Below are 20304 nucleotides of genomic sequence, written 5' to 3'. Positions count from 1 at the left end.
TGGACCCATTCAGCTCAAACCTGTGCTGTTCAAGAGTCAACTGTATTCCTTCAGTTATAAAATGTCCCATTATTTTATATAGTAAGCAAAAAATAAAAAAAATAAAAATCCATCAATTATAAGATGATAAGACATATACCAATCTTAGAGATATTAAAATACAAAAATACTTGTCTTAAAACTGATGAAGTACAGTGTGTTTATTTTACCCGCTTGTTCCTCTTTCTTCTATCCCTTTCCAGTTTCATACATTAGCTTCTCTTTACTTGCTTCTTAAAGGTTGGTGTTCCCAGAATTAGTTCCATCCTCTCTTTTGCTGACTACTCCCTCCCCCTGGGCAATCTCAGCTATCTGCAAGGGTTCAACCACCTCCTGGTAAGGACATCTGTAGCTGAGTCTTTCCCCAGACTCCAGACCATATTTCCAATGGTTTCCCTCCAAACTGATATTGTGTTAATCTCTTAAGCTCAATATGTTAAAAAACCAAACTCATGGTCCTAACCCAAAGCCTGCTTCTCCTTCTGGGTTCTGTCTGGTGGTTAAGGCATAGTGGAGTATACTGTAGGAAGAAAAGACTTTAGACTATAGGTCCAAGTTCAGATCTCAGCTCTGACACTTAGCCTTCTGTCAGACCTCAGGCGATTGATCTATCATTGCTCAAAAAGTCTGCTTCTTTATCTAAAGAGTGGGGTTAATAACTTTCAGATGGTGGTAAAGATTAAATCAGCTAACTTATGAAAACAACTATCACATTGTCTAATACATAATAAGCCCTCAATAAATGGTTGCTATTCAGCTGTCATTAGTTAATGAGATCCTCTTCTGCCTAGGAACCTAAGTCAGAAATTTGGAAATATCACTACCTCCTAGCTTTTATTCAAGGTCCCTGTCTACTCAGGCACCAAATGCTACTGATCCTACTTGAAGAAATATCATTCCTTCCCTTGTGTGAAAAATTTAAGTTTCTTCTTTTTTGCATTAGAATTTAAACATATTCAAGTCTCTTCCATTTAAAAAACACTGTCTTGGGGCTTCCCTGGTGGCGCAGTGGTTGGGAATCCGCCTGCCAATGCAGGGGACACGGGTTCGAGCCCTGGTCCAGGAAGATCCCACATGCCGCGGAGCAACTAAGCCCATGCGCCACAACTACTTAGCCTGTGCTCTAGAGCCTGCGTGCCACAACTACTGAAGCCTGCGCGCCTAGAGCCCGTGCTCTGCAGCAAGTGAAGACACCGCAATGAGAAGCCCGCGCACCACAACGAAGAGCAGCCCCTGCTCGTCGCAACTAGAGAAAGCCCATGCACAGCAATGAAGACCCAACACATCCAAAAATAAATAAATAAATAAATATTTTAAATAAAATAAATAAAAAATAAAAAACACTGTCTTCCTATTGAGGCCTGTGATATAATTTCCCATTGTTCCAAGTACCTCAGAAAAATTTAAGTTTGCTTTTTGAAAAGATCTACATATTTCTTAAGCTCATGTCCGGGCATTTTATATTATTATTGAGAATTGGATTCTCTGCTTGTTAATTTTGTCCCTCCCTTCCATTATACTTTCTAATGGGTATGGCTGGAATATAAGATAGCTGTTGACATTTGTCTTTGTCCTATAGTTTACTGTCTTACTCCCTTATTAAACTTTTTAAAATTAGGAAACAAAACCTTTTTACCACAAAAACTTTGAACATATATATAAATAAAAATTTAAACCACTTGTAGTTTCAACATCGAAGATAACCACTTTTAATAGCTGTGGAGTTAGATTCTTTTCCATATGGCATATCAGAGATTTAAGTTTATTTTATAAAAATAGGGATCATATTGTATATACTTTTATTATAATATACATAAACATTTAGTATATGTAGGCTAATACTGATGTTATAAATAACATTGTTGTCAACTGTCAACGTAAACCTCACTATTTAAAGATCAAGATTCAGACTGATTTAAAAGATAAAAACTAATAAATGTTTGGAAGTGACATGACAAATAAGTGATAATCAGAAGAAATTATAGCTATAATAATTTCAGATAAACCTCAATTCATGAGAATAAAAGTGAAAAAAGTAAAAGAGAATTATTTTTAATTAATAAATGTTCATCCACAATAAGGAAATAATAGACTTATGCTATAAACATTTCAACAGCAATCTATCAATAGAGATACACTACACTTATTTTTAAAAAGAGAAGGATAAATAGAAATTCAATAGTATCATGAGATTCCAACAGCATCTCAGTCCTTTTCAGATTAGTTAGAGGGCTAGAAAAATCTGAGAGGATGTAGAAGGCTTGCTGTTTTTGAAAAATCCATTGTGAGCATCTTCACATTTCCATAGCAATAAGCATACATATAAAATAGTTTCTCAATGTTTTTTAAAAGTCCATGCCACCTTTAACTAAACTTAAAAATCTCAATCCTGCCTTTTATGTTTAAAATATATGTTTTTTAATCCCAAACTTAAAATATTAAAACAATGGCAGATTTGGGGGAAATATTTTTTTAAATTGAAGTAGAATTGACCTACAATACTATGTTAGTTCCAGGTGTACAACATAGTGATTCACTATTTCTATACATTACAAAAGGATCACCACAATAAGTCTAGTTACCATCTGTCACAATACAAAGTTATTACAATATTATTGACTGTATTCCTTATGCTGTACATTTCATCCCTGTGACTCATTTATTTTGTAACTGGAATTCTGTACCTCTAAATCTCCCTCACCTATTTAATTCATCTCCCCACACCCCAACCCTCTAGCAACCACCTGTTTGTTCTCTGTATCTGAGTCTGTTTCTGTTTAGTTATGTTTGTTCATTTGTTTTTTTAGATTCTACGTGTAAGTGAAATCATACAGCATTTGTCTTTCTCTGTCTGACTTATTTCACTTGGTCCATTCATGTTGTTGCAAATGGCAAGATTTCATTCTTTTTATGGCTGATTAACATTCCATTATACGTGTGTGTGTATGTAATTTATCCATTCATCTACTAATGGACACTTAGGTTGCTTCCATATTTTGGCAATTGTAAAGAATGCTGCAGTAAACATAGGGGTGCATATATCTTTTCGAACTAGTGTTTTTGTTTTCTTCAGAAAAATATCCAGAAGTGGAATTGCTGGATCATACGGTAGTTTGATTTTAATTTTATGAAGAACCTCCATACTGTTCTCCATAGTGGTTGCACCAGTTTACAACCCCACCAACAGTGCACAGGCTTCTCTTTTCTCCACATCCTCTCCAGCATTTGTTGTCTTTTTGATAACAGCCATTCTGACGGGTGTGAGGGGATGTCTCATTGTGGTTTTGATTTGTTATTTCTCTGATGATTAGTGATGAGCATCTTTTCATGTGCCTCTTGTCCATCTGTATGTCTTCTTTGGAAAAAATGTCTACTCAGTCCTGCCCATTTTTTAGTTGGGTTGGGTGTTTGTTTGATGTTGAGGGAAAAAAATTTTTGCTTAAAAGCTCTGATCAACATAAGCACTGAGTATTCCAGCTTGATGAAAATGTTTGCCTTCTAACCTAAGTGGTGTGGGAAAGAGAATTCTACGTGGGCCATGCTGATCAAACCACTTTGCTTTCATAGTCACGGATGGAGAAAAACCAGCCTTGCAAATATATGTGGATGAAATGAGTGACATTCAAAGTCCACTAATTTGTTTTGGAGTAAACAGGGAAATATTTTACTCAAAAATTCTTCAAAGTGATTTTTCTGGAAGTTATTTTGGCAACTGAATAAAACTTCAGTTCTAAACACTTGCCACAAAGACCTTCCAGCACAGACTGCATATATGTGAGAAAAGTATTCCTCACAAGCTCCCAGTGGATTTTCAGCTGTGAGTTGAAAAGCTATCATCCAAATTTATTCTTCACACAGATTAAGTTAAGTTTATCTCCTCCCTGTATCTGTTTTTTTTTGATAATGTTAATAAATCAGAAAATTAAGAGACGTGTTTGGTACAACATAATGGTTAGGAAAGTAGACGCTGGCCCTAGACTGGGTTGCAAAGCTGATTCTGCCAATTATTAGCTGAGTGCTCTAGGGCAAGCTACTAAGACCTTCCTGTGTCTCTGCATCCACACCTGTAAAATACGTAAAATACTACCTGTACCTATTTCAGATGATTGTTGTGAGCACTACATAAGATAATACACGTAAAGCATCAGAACAACATCTAGCTTGCAAGAAGCACTTGAAAAATGTTCGTGAGTCTTATTAGTACAGCTGGACCTGGGCTGCAAAAACTTAATGTATTAAGTAATAATGTTGGGTTTTACCCCTTGAACTTTCAGTTTTTTGTATATAAAACTTTCAAATACATCTTCCAAATGTTATGCTTTGCTGAATGTTTGCAAGTTTGAAGCAGTTGCTTTTGTCCTTATCGTCTCAGAAACAGAGCGACAGTATCCTTCTGTTCATTAATCTTTCCAAGCACTTGTCCTTCTGACATGATTGAAAAGGTCTAACAGAACATGAGGCAATATAAATATTCATTGATTACTTCTTCTGATAGTTTGGCTTCAATTTTTAACATTAAAACCTTCAATTCATCTGGAATGTATTTTAATGTAAAATATAAACTTTGGATTTAAAGTAGTGTCATTAAAACATTATCAATGGTTCCAAATGTTTTTCTTGAATAAGCCAACTTTCCCCCACTGATTTGAAAATCTATCGCAAACCAAAATTTTACATGTGCTTATTACAATGTTTGTCTGTTTATTTCTTATTGTTCCCTCAGCGGAACTTATGTTTCACAGAGAAAGGGGCTTGGTTACTTCGGTTCACTGCTGGATCACCAGAGTAATGCTCGGCTCATAGAAATAAATGGCTGGAAGAGGCTTTCCTCTTTTGACCTCAACATGATTACTAATTAATTGATTTTCTAATGATAAATGCTACATTACTGAAACAAATCCAACTTTATCATATGTACAGTTCTTTCAATATGCTGCCAGATTTTATTTGCTAATATTTGACTTAAGATTTCATATATCTAGTTTTATGTGAAAGTGTTCTTAACTTTTAAGAAAAAGACAAAACATGGAATTCGGTCATAAGTCATCCTAGTTTCCTAAAATAAACTGGGAAATGTTCCGCATCTTCCCATGCTTTAAAATAGATTAACTAGCACAGAAAATATCCGTTCCTTTAAGATCTGACAGAATTTAACGATAAATATGTCTAGGATTTGCACATTTGGGGAGCAAAGAATCTTTCTTTTAATCTTCTTTTTGTAAACGACATTCACAATTTTGGCCATTTTGAGTCAATTTTGGTTATTTTTTGTTTTAAATCTATTTTCAGTCATTCATTTTGCAGATTTAATTCATTGTCATAAGGTTAAACATATTACTCCTTTCAAATCTATTTTTTAAAAATTCCCTCTGCATCTATGGTAATAGACCTCTCATTTTTCCTTTTAAAGGTGTGCCTCAGGATCATATTATGGTTGGATTTTTTTAAAAAAGCGAATCCTTGTCTTTTAACAGAACAGCGTAGTCACTGTGTGGTAGTAAGTTCAGTTTTAATTTAAAACTATATTGTTTTTTATGCTTCCAAAACTTCTGCTTTCCCCCTCATTTTTAGCCAATTGATTCGGAAGTTATTCATCCTCTTTCTACTCAAGTACTGCTTGACTTTACTTTCTTTATCCTGTATTTCTTCCTTTTTAAAAAATATTTATTTATTTATTTGGTTGTGTTGGGTCTTAGTTGCAGCTCGCCGGCTCCTTAGTTGTGGTATGTGAACTCTTAGTTGAGGCATGCGTGTGGGATCTAGTTCCTGGACCAGGGATCGAACCTGGGCCCCCTGTATTGGGAGCACGGAGTCTTAACCACTGCACCACCATATCCTGTACTTCTTAATAGATGCCAATAAGAAAGTAAGTTTCTGAAATCTCCTTGCACTCTTCCATCTTCCTTCTGCTTGCCAAATTGTTGAAACACTTTATAATAGCAGATCCCCATTATTATTAGTCTGTTACATTATTCTTTTCTGAGGACTCCTTTATCATTAGTATTATGGCTTACTACTATATTAACAACTCTTATTCACAATTAATTCCCTACCACTTAAAAAAAAAAAACCACCCTGCTATCATTTCTTCCTCTTATCAGGTTCTTTATTCTTGCTAATTACTTATTTGGTGCTTGCATGTCTTCGCATAATTTTCTTCTTTCCAGGGCAAGTACATGAGTGGGATATTCCGCAAATCATTCAATGTCAAAGATGACCTTTCTGATGCCCTTTCAAGAAAAGATGCCTCAGCTGGCTGTAAAATTTGAGTAACAACCCTTTCCCCTGGATGTCTAAGGTGATGCTCTGTTCCTTTTTGCATATAGTGCTACCAGGTAACTGGATACAAATGTATTCTCCTTCTTCTGTGGATAACATCTTCTCCCTCACTCCACTCTAGCCCGCCCGCACACATGTGATACTTATAGTTTATTCTTTTTTTAAATACAACAATTTTGTTAGAATATATTTAAAGATTGAATTCTTCATCATTATTATTCTCTTCACTTAATAACAGCTTTCTTGAGATATAATTCATGTAGCATAAAATTTCATTATTTTTTGCTGGCTACCTGTGATGTGAAGATTCATGATTCCCTTTAGCTAAGGCGGTGGTGAACGTGTGAAATGTAATTTGTAAGCTCAGGTCATCATCTTGAACCAGAAGCCTACCCTGCTGCTGACTGCTGCTGCCATACTGCTCCTGCTCCTCCCATCTGTTCCACTGGCTCCATCTTGGAACACACTTCACATACCCCTGGCTTTCTCACTGGGTTTCTCTTCTTTCTCCATTGTTTTGCCAGGTCCAATCCTCACCCTTCCTCTCCTCTCATTCAATACACTCTTCCTGGGTAATCTCATCCACTTCCTGACTCCAACTGTCATCTCTATCAGTGGTTCTCAAGCCTCTCCCCGAACACTGTTCATATGGAAACATTCTACCGTCAGTTACATCTCTCATTAGACACAGCAATTCACAACTGCAGGGACATCCTGGGATCTCAGCAGGTGCACTTATAGCTTGAAGAAGCAACTTCTCCTGTCTAGGGACCTTCAGTCGGAGACACATCTATTCCATCTCTGGAGGACAGCATCAACATCCACTGAGCTGTCCAATCTAGAAGCCTGGAGGTTATAACTACTAGACTTGAAGACAGAGATGGTGTCTCTACAGCTCACCACCATACCTCACAGAGTGTCCAACACACAGCAGCACAACAAATATTTGTTGAAGGAATGAATTCAATCACTAAATTCTGTGGTTTCTAATTCATATCCTTTCAACTCATCCTCTTCTTTTCACCGGCACTGTTAAGGTCACTATTATTGTCTACTGGTTACTACTGAAGTCTCCTAGCCTCCAGTCCTGCTTCCCCCAACTCATTCTCCATGCTACAGTCAGTTATCTTTTTCAGTTATAGCAGTACTTACCATCCCTCAACTTAAGGCCCTTTAAAATCAAACGCAAAGTTCTCAACAGGCATATAAGTCTATAATTCTCTTGACTTTGTACATAGCATTCCTTCTACTTAGAAGAACAACTCAGGTATCATTGTAAAGAGAATTTCTTGATGCCCCAAAACTGAATTAAACATTCATCTTACGTGCTCTCTGAAGTATCCTGTACTTTCCCTGCTGCTGCACCTATTCTGTATTGTAGTTGTCTGTTTACTTGTCTGTCTCCTCAACTACACTGTAAATTTTGATGGGTGCGCCAATGTCCTGTTCACTGTACCTCAATGCCCTGCAGAGTTCCTGGCACAGAGTAGGCATTCGATGAGTATCTGGTGAATGAATATATTTTCACATATCACCAGTGACCATGCAAGTAGATAACTTTGGAATTTCATCATGGGACAGGGATTCTGAACCCAGTTGGGATCCATAAATAGGTACGAAGAGGGCATGAACACCATGAAATTGTACCCAACATTCTACGTGTATGTACATTTTTGAGGGTAACTTTCAGACTGCCTAAAGAGTCAATAATCCTAGAAACTTAAGAAATATTACCATTGGAGTTTATTTGGTTAGAAAGGAATATTCTAAAGTATATTACAAACGAACAAGAACAAAATGTAGATACATACACACAACACAGACAAATATACACAGAGACTGACTTAATGATTATCAAGCCTTATGGTGAACCTTTTACTGAAAAGGGACAAGAATCAGAGAAGTCAGACAGCTGCAGGAGGACTGAAGAAAACCAGAGGATGCCAGAAAAAGAATTTAGAAAGGTAGAACAGAGAATGAAAAAGAAATTCTGTCTACTCTGCCATTTTATACAGGGTCCTTACGCAGCCAGCGTGTGAAAGGTCAGGGCTTCATCACAAAGGATGTCAAAGTCTGAAGATATCTGTAGTTTTGAAAATTGCATCTTCAGTTTGCCATAATGCTGCCTAACTTCAGGATAGTTCTGTCCCACCACTCTAGTTGTCTTTGCAGTTCTGTCCAGTGGATTCCTGTCTAGACACTGACCTTCAACAGAAGGAAAGAAAGAAAAAAGGAAGGCAGCGGCCTGGGCTTATGAGAAAAGAGGGGCAGGGAGAGGAGTAGGTCAAACGCTCATTACTATTCAGGTGACCATCTTTCTCTGACTCACTCTATTCCTTTGTCTTTATTTAGGATAAAGTTTATGCACTTCAAAATTTGCAAGAATCTTGACAAGATATTATGCACTTTGCTGATTTCCACATATCAGCATATAACATACTATACTGCCTATTTTGCTTTAGAAAATGCAAACTTTCATATCATAAGATGTTGTTACTAATCTACTAAAGTAGGACAAGTACTTCAGAGGTGATGATAGGCTTGATTTTGAGTGTTCCGATGTTACCCAGCCTAACTTCTGATACCGTAGGGTCCACAGTGTAAACCTGATCTTTCATTCAAGCTGTCTCTGGCTGTGAAACAAACTTTGCTCACATGGGTATGAAAAATGGACCCTTTCCTCGTTAGCATCATCTTGCATCCAAAGAAAATGAAAGCCAGAGGACGGTGAATTTGGTCAAAAGGCCTGAAGAGTTCATTGACTGGTTAATCAGCATCTAAATAATCAGGAATGGCCCACAAACCTATAAAGCAATTCATCCCCATACTACTTAACATCAGTCTACAAGAACAGCTCTGAGTAATATACAGATACAGGAGCCTCATGAATTTAACACAATAATCCAATAGTGTCTTATCTTGCTGCAGAACTCCATTGTATAAAATGGACAAAACTGTGATTGTCAAAACAATAGTTTCAAAGAACCAAGTTTGTACAAAATAAGTCTTTTAAAGATTCTATATTTACCTGTGCTATCTGAAATCTTTGTGAGGTCCTAATCTACTAATAAAAGATATATTATTTTGAATCAAATTGATAACTGAGGATTGCTCTGGGTACATTCCTGATAAATTTATGGTGAAATTTAGTGATCAATTATTCTGGCTGGAAGTTGGGGTGAAAGGGGAGGAATAGGAAAGAAAGGGGAAAAATTACCATTTATCAAAGTCCCACCTAACTGTGTACTTATTTGATGCAAGAATCAATTAAAAAAAAATTCCAGGATTCACTTAAGAGTTGTAGTTGAGTTTTGCCCTGTTATCTACTCTGATATCCTTTTTGGCAAGACACTGCTGTTAATGATTTATTGAAATCTGGTTTACATTCCATTATACTCATAGGTAAGCGGAACATGGCACTGAGAAGTTGTGCTTTATTTTTTCCATAGCAGTGTGTGGGATTCTGAAACCCTTTCAAATGCTACTGGGACTATTTTGAGGAAAGAGGGAAAGATGAGAATGGAAGAAAAAAATTCTATAACCTCGTTCATTGCCTGCTCTACTTGCATCCTTATCCTTAATCTGGTCGAAATCATTGTGTCCTCCATCTTCTTTAGGTTTCACTGCTGCAAGAGAGACCCAGGTTAGGAAGTGACTTGAGTATGACGCCAGGATCAATGTTGACAATGAGATGAGAGCCAGAAGTGAAGCCAGAAGAGGCTGTGAAGCCAGAACTGGAAATGAGTGCTGGGGGTCCTCACCATGTGACTTCTACAATATACATTCCATTCGTCCATACAGGTGTGAAATTTACAAAACCAAACAAATAATACTCACTCAGAGGATAAGGGTCTACTGTCATTGACATAGTATTATTTGGTACACTCTAGCTGAAATGTGTACATTATTAAGATGTTCTTAACATGTTACTTCCGGGACGACTTTTTCTGGTGAAGTGTGGAATGGAAAGGGAACATAAAGCAAGACGACACGGATGGGCATCACCTGGGAAATCCAGCAGTCCGCTCCATCAGATGCCCACAAGGTAGTATTTACCTTGATGGGCCTTGCAGACTCTGATACCCGATTCGCACTGACTGGGCCCAGGAATGCAGACTCATGCTAACAAAACTCACAAGACACTGATGTATTAAAAAAAGAAGGCGACTTTATTATTTACAGTGAACAACAGAAGAATCAGGCGTACTGAATCTGCATCAGTCTGTACCAGCCTGATAGTGAATTATCTCCTTGGGAAGGCAAATTACCAGAGGGAAGCTCGGTGCGCATGGAAGCAGAGCAAGTGGAGTTAATTATGCAGGATTCCAGTGCAAAATGGCATGAGGCTCTGCAGCTCTGTACCACAGGGTTATCCACCTGCCAGGCAGGTTTGGATGCTTGCCTCAACCTGGCAGGTGCTACTGGTCAGACAGTGCTTTGTTAGGTATCATGACAATTACATTAATAGCTTTTCTTTTTCTCTGTTTTGGAGACAGAGAAAATGCTCTTCTGATGGACATTTTATATGTTTGTGTGTTTTAAAGATGTCAATACCCTCAATTAGGTTGCAGTCAAATCTTTCTGCCCAAGGAGTCTTTATGTCTCGTAAGATCACATTGCCTCTCTTGGCTTTAATCTATTAGCTGTTCATTTCTTAGTTTAATTTTCAGAGAGTATTTTCATTTTCCAGCTTTCTGGGATCAAGAGGGGCACCACATGGCGGACTCCACATTTGCCTACAGGTTCCACAAAGTGTCAGTTAAATTCAAATCGACCTGTATTCACTGTGCCAACTTTACGCCCACTGCTGTGCCACATGCAAAATAATATTCAAAAGTATAACAAGAGCCTCTAAGGAAACATATCTACTAGACACCTACAGTCCTAAGTTCTTCTTAAGGTACACTTTTCATTCATTTTTCACTAATGTTTATAGATCCTCTCCTATATACCAGGAGTAACTAGATATAAGAAATACAAAGATAAAAACTGTCTTGTTCCCTTTAAGAGCTTACAGTCTAGCAAAGGAACAAGACATTAAAAAAAAAAAAAAAAAAAAGGTACTTTGTCAAGTGGTATGGAGCCTGGTGGAAAGCATACTTTTATATATAAGGGCAGAGACAGAAGCCATAGTTTTTAAAAAATCTATTTCTAAAAAATACTAAATAATGATTATTTTAAAAATGTAACAACAGTGGTTTGAAGCACAAAGTGCAATAAGTTCCTTTCTCGCTTCTTCCCCACCCCTATTCCACCTCTCAAGGTTGTCTTCAGTAGTTGGAGAATACTCTTTCACATCTTTTTCTCTGTGTTTGAAAAGCGTACACACACACAAACTTTTGCATCCCCCAAAAACACATATTTTTACACATAAACATAAATTTCTATATTTTATCAATGCGTGAAATTTATATATTACACATTCTGTTTATATAATATACACACACATGCACATATGCATTTATGTAATATACACACGTGTGAGATCATATTATTGTTTTATAACTTGTTCTTTTATGTTTAATTTTTTGTTATAAATTATAACATGTATACAGAAAAGTACACAAAACAAATACGCTAAGTTTGAAAAATAAATTACCCCACAGAGCTCCCACCAGGTCAATAAACAGAGAATTCTGAGTACCCCAGAAACTCTGCACTGCCCCCAAAATCATTACGCTAAATTTTATGTTAGCCATTTACAAGCTTTCTGTGTAGTTTTACTACCCACGAGGCAGGCAAAGTCCAAATTTGCCTGGATCAGCAAATGTCCTCAGGGTAAAAGCAGCTTTAGTTCTCTAAAGAACTCTCGCTGAACTCTTGCTTTTCCTTATGGTTCCTTAGATTTTCAGGCCTCTGCTGCTCTGAGGATGTTTTCTTATACATATTCAACAGTTTCAATAATTTTCAGCAAGATAACTGTTCAAATAACTTAGCCATATTTCCAGTAACAAAAATTGGTGTCACTTCTCAATTTCTTCGTGTGTTACAGTTCTATGTATAAATGTAGATTCTTATCTACTAGATCCTAACTCCTTAGGGGTTATGAGAAGTAAACATCTTGGATTTCCCACAGCATGAATAGTGAAATATGCAATAAATGCACAAAGACCAAAGAGTAAAGGAATGGAAAAGAGAATGAATGTGTAATTACTCCTGCCCTTGAGGAGTTTCCATTTTCTTTTTGCGAGGGAAGATGAGATTTATATGTATAAAACAATTTGACATGAAACAATTTGAGGCAATAAAGAGATATGTTTAAATGAAATCACTTATATTCACTGACATGAAGAGATTTCCAAGATATATTGTTAAGTGGGAAAAAAAAAGCTGTAGGATGGTGTAGGTGCATAAAATATATCTAAATCTATAGCTATCTCCATGTGTGTAAATAGGTGTGTGTGTGTATGTGTGTGTGTGTATATGTGCCTGTGCATATTCTTGCTTATACACAGAAATACGACCGTAAAGACACATTACAGTGGTTACTTCTACAGACTGGAATTGGGAAGCCAGGAGTGATCTTTTCACTTTCAAATATCCTATATAATATTTTTACGTGAAGCATATATTACTTTTATAGTTAGGGGAAAATTTTTAAATTCTACTCAAGGGCAAACATATCTGACAAAGGATATCAAGAACTAAAAACAGCCAGGAAGACAGACATTATTGGGGAAGGCTTCTTTGAAAAGGTAGGACTTGAAATAGGTCCTGCAGGACTGGTAGAGTTTAAGTTAGAGGGCAGGAGTCGGGGGGAAAGTGGGCTTGGTGAACAAGAGTTGTGCTGTGAGCAGACATCAGGGGAGAAATTACAATGGTACCCAGAGAGGACCGTAAGGAAGTGCATTCACCTGGCTAAAGCTAACTCCAGTTTACATTGAGAGGTAGGATTAAATGGATGTAGAGCCAGGGCATAAAATGCAGAACGTCATTAATATTAAGAGTTTAAAATTGGCTTGATGGGAAACAGAAGTCATTACAGGTTACTTTATGAAGTAGTAATATGGGATACTATTAACCTCATGGAGTAGTTTGTGTAGAATGAAATCAAACGTGAAACATCCCTGGTAATTTGTAAAGTGCTAGATCAGTAACTATTGGTTTTACTAAATAAGTTATTAAATTAAGAGTCACATTTTAGGGAGACCATCTTGGTATTCTTGCACAGAATGCATTACAGGGGGAGAAAGACTCAGAGCAAGGAGATTGCTTAGCAATATCATATACTTGAAAGAGCTTACCCAGTTTACACAATCTGAAAAATGCAGGTAACTGTCCAACCTCACAGGACTGTTTTAAGAATTAAATGTACATACAATGGCATGGTCAAAGTGGATCAGTTCATTTCTTCTCAAATGCTATTATTGTCCAGATGTACATTGACAAAGATCAGAACTGATGCCCTGGTCGTGGGAATGGAAAAGATAAAGCCAGGAGATTTTTCTAAATAAGTAATCAATAACGATCTATTTATTGGATGTAGAGAATGAAAGAGGAAAAGATAAAGACTTCTTCTTGGTTTCCATCAGGGAAGACTGGCAGAATGGTGATGTCCCTGATAGAAACTGACCTAGATCTGCCATCTACGACATTTTTGGAGTTGTGACACTCTTACCATGTGAGTTTCACCTCCTCCATCTCTCTGTCACTCTCAACCCACAACCCTCCCCACTTGGGTGTAAGGCAACCTCCTTGTATTAGTACAAATACGGCTTGAAATGCTTTAAAATAAAAGTGCATTTATATTCATTTTATTTTGGAAAAATTTTTTCAAGAACACATAAAAACCTCAAAACAATTGAGACATGCAAAGTTTCTGACTATTCAATGGTTGCAGTGGGCAAAACTTAGCAATACCTTGTTCAAAATCAAAACAAACTCTACATTTGACTTTAAGGAAGAAAAATTCTAGGCAAATAAAATTTGACAGAATTAAATATCTTTAGGGTTTAAAATTATGTGGATTTGTATTTTTATCATATTAAGTCCCAAATCACAAAATTATGAAAATCAAGAAAAGATCAATATAAACTAATATAAGTGATGCTTTAAAAATTCTTTTCTTCCAAGTGGATTTTAACTGCTGAGTGGCATGTTATAACCCTGGGCTGTAAGTCTTAAAGCAGAGTTTATTATAGTTTTAACAGTATTCCAAAAGTTTCAGCTGGATACTTTTTGTTGCCTAGCTAGAGGTCAAAAGCTTGAGGATTATTACATGATAGAAAACAAAACTTCAAAAAACTTAAAAAGTGACCTGTCATACTTCAGACTCTTTACTTTGCTGTAAGGTCACATTTCTGAGGAAGATGACAGAGTTGGTGATTGTGTAACTAAGCCTCCAGAACTACTTACAACTCTGGAATGTGATCATCGTTTTGCAATGGAGTTGGTCACCATCGTATGAAAATCTTGGGAAATAAAATATCTTGTTTACCTGCTAGTTCCTGTCAGAGAATAGCTCATTCACACACGGTACCACAGTACTTTAATCTAAACTCCCAACCTGCACTGCTTGGTACTAATGATTCTATTTTAAAAGAACGTTAAGAATATTTCTACATACTTGAAAAGGTAAACAAAACAGGGAGGAGGGTGGGGGAAGAGAGAGAAATGGGAGAGAAGAAAAGAAATGCATCTTTGCTTCACAGTAACGTGGCAAGGGGGAGATAGGAGAGGATGCAGATGAAACGAAATAGGCTCAAGCTGCTACCTCGTGGTTGAAGGTAGAGCTGAGTGCACAGAAGTCCATCTTCTGTGTCTACTTTGTATGTTGAACAGTTCCATAATAAAAAGTTAAAAAAAAAAAAAAGAAAAGGCACATACTTAATTTTTGAAGATTGTCTCCTAACTTTTTACCTAAAAAGGGATAATACAGTACTATTAATAGTACTGCAATAAATATGTCATCTTTAGAACACTGATTTAAGATTTCAAGAGTTCCTGAGGCTTATCTGCCCAACAATAACAAAATTTATGCCAGATAATAATCCTTGTTCTGCACATCATACTTACATAAAGCACTCTCACATCCATAATCTCAGCTGCTCTTCACACTAACACTCTGAGATCTGGCGGGTAACATTCTAATTTATGAAAAATACAAGGCTCAGAGAAGTTAAGTGAATTTCGTTTCTTTCTTTCATTCATTCCACAAACATTTACTAAACACCTGTGTCAGGCAGATCTGTCCTAGGTATTAGGAACTAAAAGACAAAGAAAATGCGATTCCTTTTTTCAAGCGGACAGATTTATAAAACAATTAAATGACGATGTGATTCACTCTACAATGAAGTGTTTTTCAAAACAGGATTTTAACTATGACCTACAGTAAGAAATACATTTTACATTACAAACCCAGGATACACAAACATGTTTAAGCGAAACAGAAGTTTTATGAAACACTACTCTTCCTATACATGATTCACACTGTGGTATTTTTTAATCTGCCCTATTCAGTATCTTTTCTTTTTAAATAAAATCCTGGTCACGACCTTTTACAATTGGGTTGCTGCTTAGAACATTTCATTATTCATTAGTGGGTGTGTCCTACAGTGTGCAAAAGTGTCAGGATGAGTATGATCAGAGTTCTGTGGCAACACAAAAAGAAACAAAACTGTTCTAGGGAAAGAAAAGGGCCTGAAAGAGGTTAGTCTCTGAGTACTTATCAATATTAAAATGGCAGAACCAGAACAAAGGTCTTAAGAGGCTTTAATCACTTTGCTCTTACAATAATTGTGCTGTTGCACGCTGGCCAAATACAAAGCAGCAACAGACTGTGAACTCACTGAAAAGCTACAGAAACAAGTTGTTTTCTTGCAGGGATGTCAGCAATCATTCATTCATATTTACTAACTCTTCGTTATGTGGCACAGCACCTCCTGTCTACTGGATCATCCTGCTACGACCTGTAAAACAACTATAAACATCCTGAGACTGTAAGGTTTACTCTGTGACTAACAGTCCTAAATATTTGTTTTCTCAAAAATTCTCTGGAAGAAAGACTTAAAAACAAGAGACCAGGATAATATGTGTGAGATGTAAAATCAGATACTGTAATTTTTATCAACCACAAATCTATACTGTGATTTTGTTCAAGGCCTTAATCTTGCATCTCAGAGTCTCAAAAATTTGCTCTCTGTCCAGGCAGTTGTGTAGCTGCTGTGTACAGAGCTCAGGGAAGAGAAGAGGCAGCAAAAGCACTAATATCTCATGCAGCTGCCCCCTGCTGTCTAACAGAGACAGGGTCAAGATCAGGGAGACCCATCAATTTGATTTTGCTTTGTCATTTCCTCCAATAGGAAGGTTTCCATTTTCAGGTACTTGTTCTGAGAATCTATTTTGCCCAAATGCACCAAAGACTCATTTTGTGAACTTGACCTAGTCTGGCAAGTCCTTTGTGCCTTTTATCCAATAAGCAATAAAAGAGAAAAGGTGCTTTTCCACATCAGCATGTGCTCAGCTTACAGGAGTGCTACTATTCCTCGGGCAGTAATAAATATTCAATAAATATTCATCAAGGATACTGATATTGACACTGAGCAGAAAATAGACAAAAGGAAGCAAGTTAATTGGATTTCATGAAATGTAGAGGAACTACAGCTGTTTCTCATCCCTACTTCCCCAGAGAGAAACATGGTTTGAATATCAATGATAAAAGATTTTGTTGGCTGACGTATTCGTAATTAAAATCAAACCAAACTGAACCAAACCAAAAACATCAACCAGCATTTGTGCCTTTAATCATATAATTGGAGGGTCTTAGTAAATTGAAAGTATTCTGGGTTAGGCCTTATAGGTATTAACTCAGTAACAGAGCGATGGCCAGAAGGAAATGAGAATTATAGTTTTGAGAAAGTCACTGAAAAGCGTAAGCCATTTGTAAAGACATTCTGAGCTTTGGATGAATCTCTCTGTTTGGAAGACACGTTTAGGGTTGATACCTTTGAATATTCTAAGAAGTCTAAATAGGTGAATGAACTACAGTCTAAAAGACCTTCATGTTTTAGACTACACAAAAGATTTATTTTAAGAATACTCTTTAATTTAGACCACCAAGTATAAGAGTTTCAAAACTCTGTAAATATTTAGTTGAGAATCAAATGATAAAACACTAAAACAATCAACCACCAGAACATAAGCTTGGTATTGTTCTCCTTCTATAATCTTTAGGACTCACTTCCAACTTTGTATGAAGCATCTTCAAGGGACTGCACTACTTCAGGCATCTTGAACCCATCATGTCCAAAACCAAACTCTTAATTCGCTTCTACCCTTTCTTTCCTCCTGCCAACCTCCCAGAACACCCATTCTTCTTAATTAATTCCAGTGATCCCTGAAATGAGTATGCACAAGAAAAATCCACAGGAGAGGGGGTTAAATATTAAAACTTTCATACTGGATTCATGCTCAAAAGTATTTAACTATTTAGAGTATGTGATTTTTAAAAAGTTGAGACAACTAATCTAATCTAGGCCTCCTCACTGCCTTCAGACCATCAGTCTACTAAGGGCTTACATTCTTTCTCAAAATCTCTTCCACTTCTTTTCCTTCCATTTCTACCACCTCTTCAGTAGCTCAGCTTCTCCATGTCTTGCTTGGATTTCTGCAGGAGTCTTCCATCTTGCCTCACTTCTTGCAATATCTTTTTCCAACTCATTCTTCGCTCTGCCACTAGAAGTATCTTCACTAGTCAGATAATATCACTCATTAAAAAAAGAAAAGAAAAAAAGCACTACCTACACAATATTCCAAACACTGGAATGTGGTTTTTACAACCTTCTATACTCTTATCTCAACCTAGGAAAGTAGTGGGGAAAAAGCATGACTTTCAGGCCTAGGTTTGAGTTTTGGCCCTGCATCTTACAAGCTTTGTGACTTTGGGGGAAATCACTTAGGCTTCCTGACCTTTTATTTCCATTTTCGAATGGATATTAATAGCTCACAAAACTGTTACGTAAATCAAATGAGATCATCTATGTATGAGAAGGAATGTAACACAGAGCCAGACACACACTAATCGATCATCAATTGTTTGATCCCTTCGTGCTCTAGGTTCGCTGCTTCTACTGCCCTCTGCCTCGCTCCCATTATACCTGACCCCACGACCCTGGCACATTACACACCAACCCATCTGCAAGACATGTTTCCCTCAAATATGACATGCGCTCTCAGGCCCCTGTGGTTCTGATTATATTTTACACCCTCTGCCTCATATGTCCTTTACTGCCGTCTCAAGTGAAATTCTACCCATGCCTCAAGACCCAGCTCAAATGTCAACTCTTCCAGGAAGTCTTCCCTTTATTCCACTGATCAGAATTAACCACTTTTCCTTCATGTTCTCCCTGCACACTGCTTACAGCTTTACTTTCGTATTTATTTCTTTGCATTAAAATATTACTATTATATTTGTATTAAATATAAAATTATGTTTACATGTGTTACCTGCATGAATTATAAGCTTCTTGAAGGCAGAAAGCATGATTTTCTTCTTTTAATTCTCAGCAATTAACACCTTGTACTGGAAGGGATTTAATAAAGGTCTGCCGATTGAATAAATAGATGTATCACAACATTTCCAAAAGGAGTAAATTTTTACCAGAACAAAACACCAATCACTTGTCTCAACTTTTGAAGTAATTTTTAGAAAACAACTTCTACCTGAAAAATATACTATTATTTAATCTTTACAATACGTAAATTAAAAACAAGAAAGAAATGACTTAAAAATGGTAAATTTTTGACATTTCAGACTCAAAGAACAAGATATTATTTTTAAACTATTAAACTGATAATATCAATTGTCATCCACTGACAGCCTACTAGTGAGTGAATATTAACAGAGGGTAATGATTCAAAGAGGAAAATCATGATACATACATAAATGGAATATTAGACATCAATTAAAAGTCATATTTTCAAATACTTAATGAACTCACACTGTACTGAGTGAAATAATCAGAACACAAAACGGATCCCAATCTTGCAAGGACATATTTTATAAGAAAAAAAGACTAAGGAAATACAGAAGACATTAATATGTGGTTATCTCCAAGTGGTGGGACTACAGGCAATTTTTAGTCTTTCATATTATCTAAATTTTCTACAACCCATACATTTGTAGAGTTAGAAAAGTAGTTTTCAAAAGGATTGAACATCAAGAAATTCTAATTAAAGCTTAACCAGATTTGCATATACTAAAAAAGTTATTAGCCCAGTAAAAGACCTTCTGCTTCTTAATATTAATTGCAACATATTTGTGTAGACATGATCAAACACCGAGAGTTAATGCTGTAGTTTAGAAAAAGATATTAAGAAAAGTTTTCCTTAATTCTAAACAGAAAGCAGAGTAAGTAAACATTTGACTAGTCATTCAGTAGGCAGCAAAGCACCAGCTCTGGAGGGGGAGAGACTTGGCTGGCTCCAGCTCAGCCGCTTGTCAGCCGTGCTACTTGCTTTGTCTGAGCTGTAGTCACCCTCTCCACAGATGAGGGAAAATCCCCATGCTTCCTCACGGTTACCTGCAGAACCCATGCGGACACCGTTAAGGAGACCTCTACCTCAATGTCTAGGACATGGAAGGTCCTCTCCTATCTCGCGTCTCACAGATCTGGAGACTGTCCAACCCGATTGGAAGACGGACGAGGATGAGTACAGGGGTTCATTCTGACGTGAAGGGAACCTGAAAGGTTGGTTAGGCTTGCTGGGTAGTAAAGGCTGATTCTAAAAGAGACGCTGAGTGATTTCGGCGGCACCAGCTGTGGCTGTGAATGCGGCACTCCCTGGTGGACCCCTCTGCAAAGTGGGAGGGGGCCACTAAAAGGAAGTTGATAGAGGTGGGTGAGCGGGTGAAGACAGGGGACTGGGAAGGACACAAATAGATGAGAGAGAGGGAGGAGAGAACAAGTTTTGGAGGGCAGTGCCACTGAAAGGGCAGGGAAAAGAGGAAGCTAAGGGAGAAAGTGGAAATTACCAGATTGTTGAAGA

General features: G+C 37.0%; 1 protein-coding gene across 14 annotated transcripts in view; it reads right to left on the bottom strand.

The window, feature by feature from the left end:
• The window catches only part of NSMCE2 (NSE2 (MMS21) homolog, SMC5-SMC6 complex SUMO ligase), a 221492-nt gene that overhangs the window by 92621 nt on the left and 108567 nt on the right, over positions 1-20304 (bottom strand). For 3 of the 14 annotated variants that reach the window (XM_082433254.1, XM_082433258.1, XM_082433245.1), the window contains exon 5: positions 9861-9944. The exons of the other annotated variants lie outside the window; for them this stretch is intronic. In XM_082433254.1, the coding sequence (XP_082289380.1) occupies positions 9861-9944 (84 nt within the window). The remainder of the gene's footprint in view (positions 1-9860; positions 9945-20304) is intronic. 14 annotated transcript variants of the gene reach the window in all.

This window comes from Balaenoptera physalus (assembly GCF_965194825.1).
Source record: "Balaenoptera physalus genome assembly, chromosome: 17".
In the NCBI taxonomy this organism is placed as follows: domain Eukaryota; kingdom Metazoa; phylum Chordata; class Mammalia; order Artiodactyla; family Balaenopteridae; genus Balaenoptera; species Balaenoptera physalus.
This window is presented reverse-complemented; position numbering and strand designations above follow the sequence as displayed.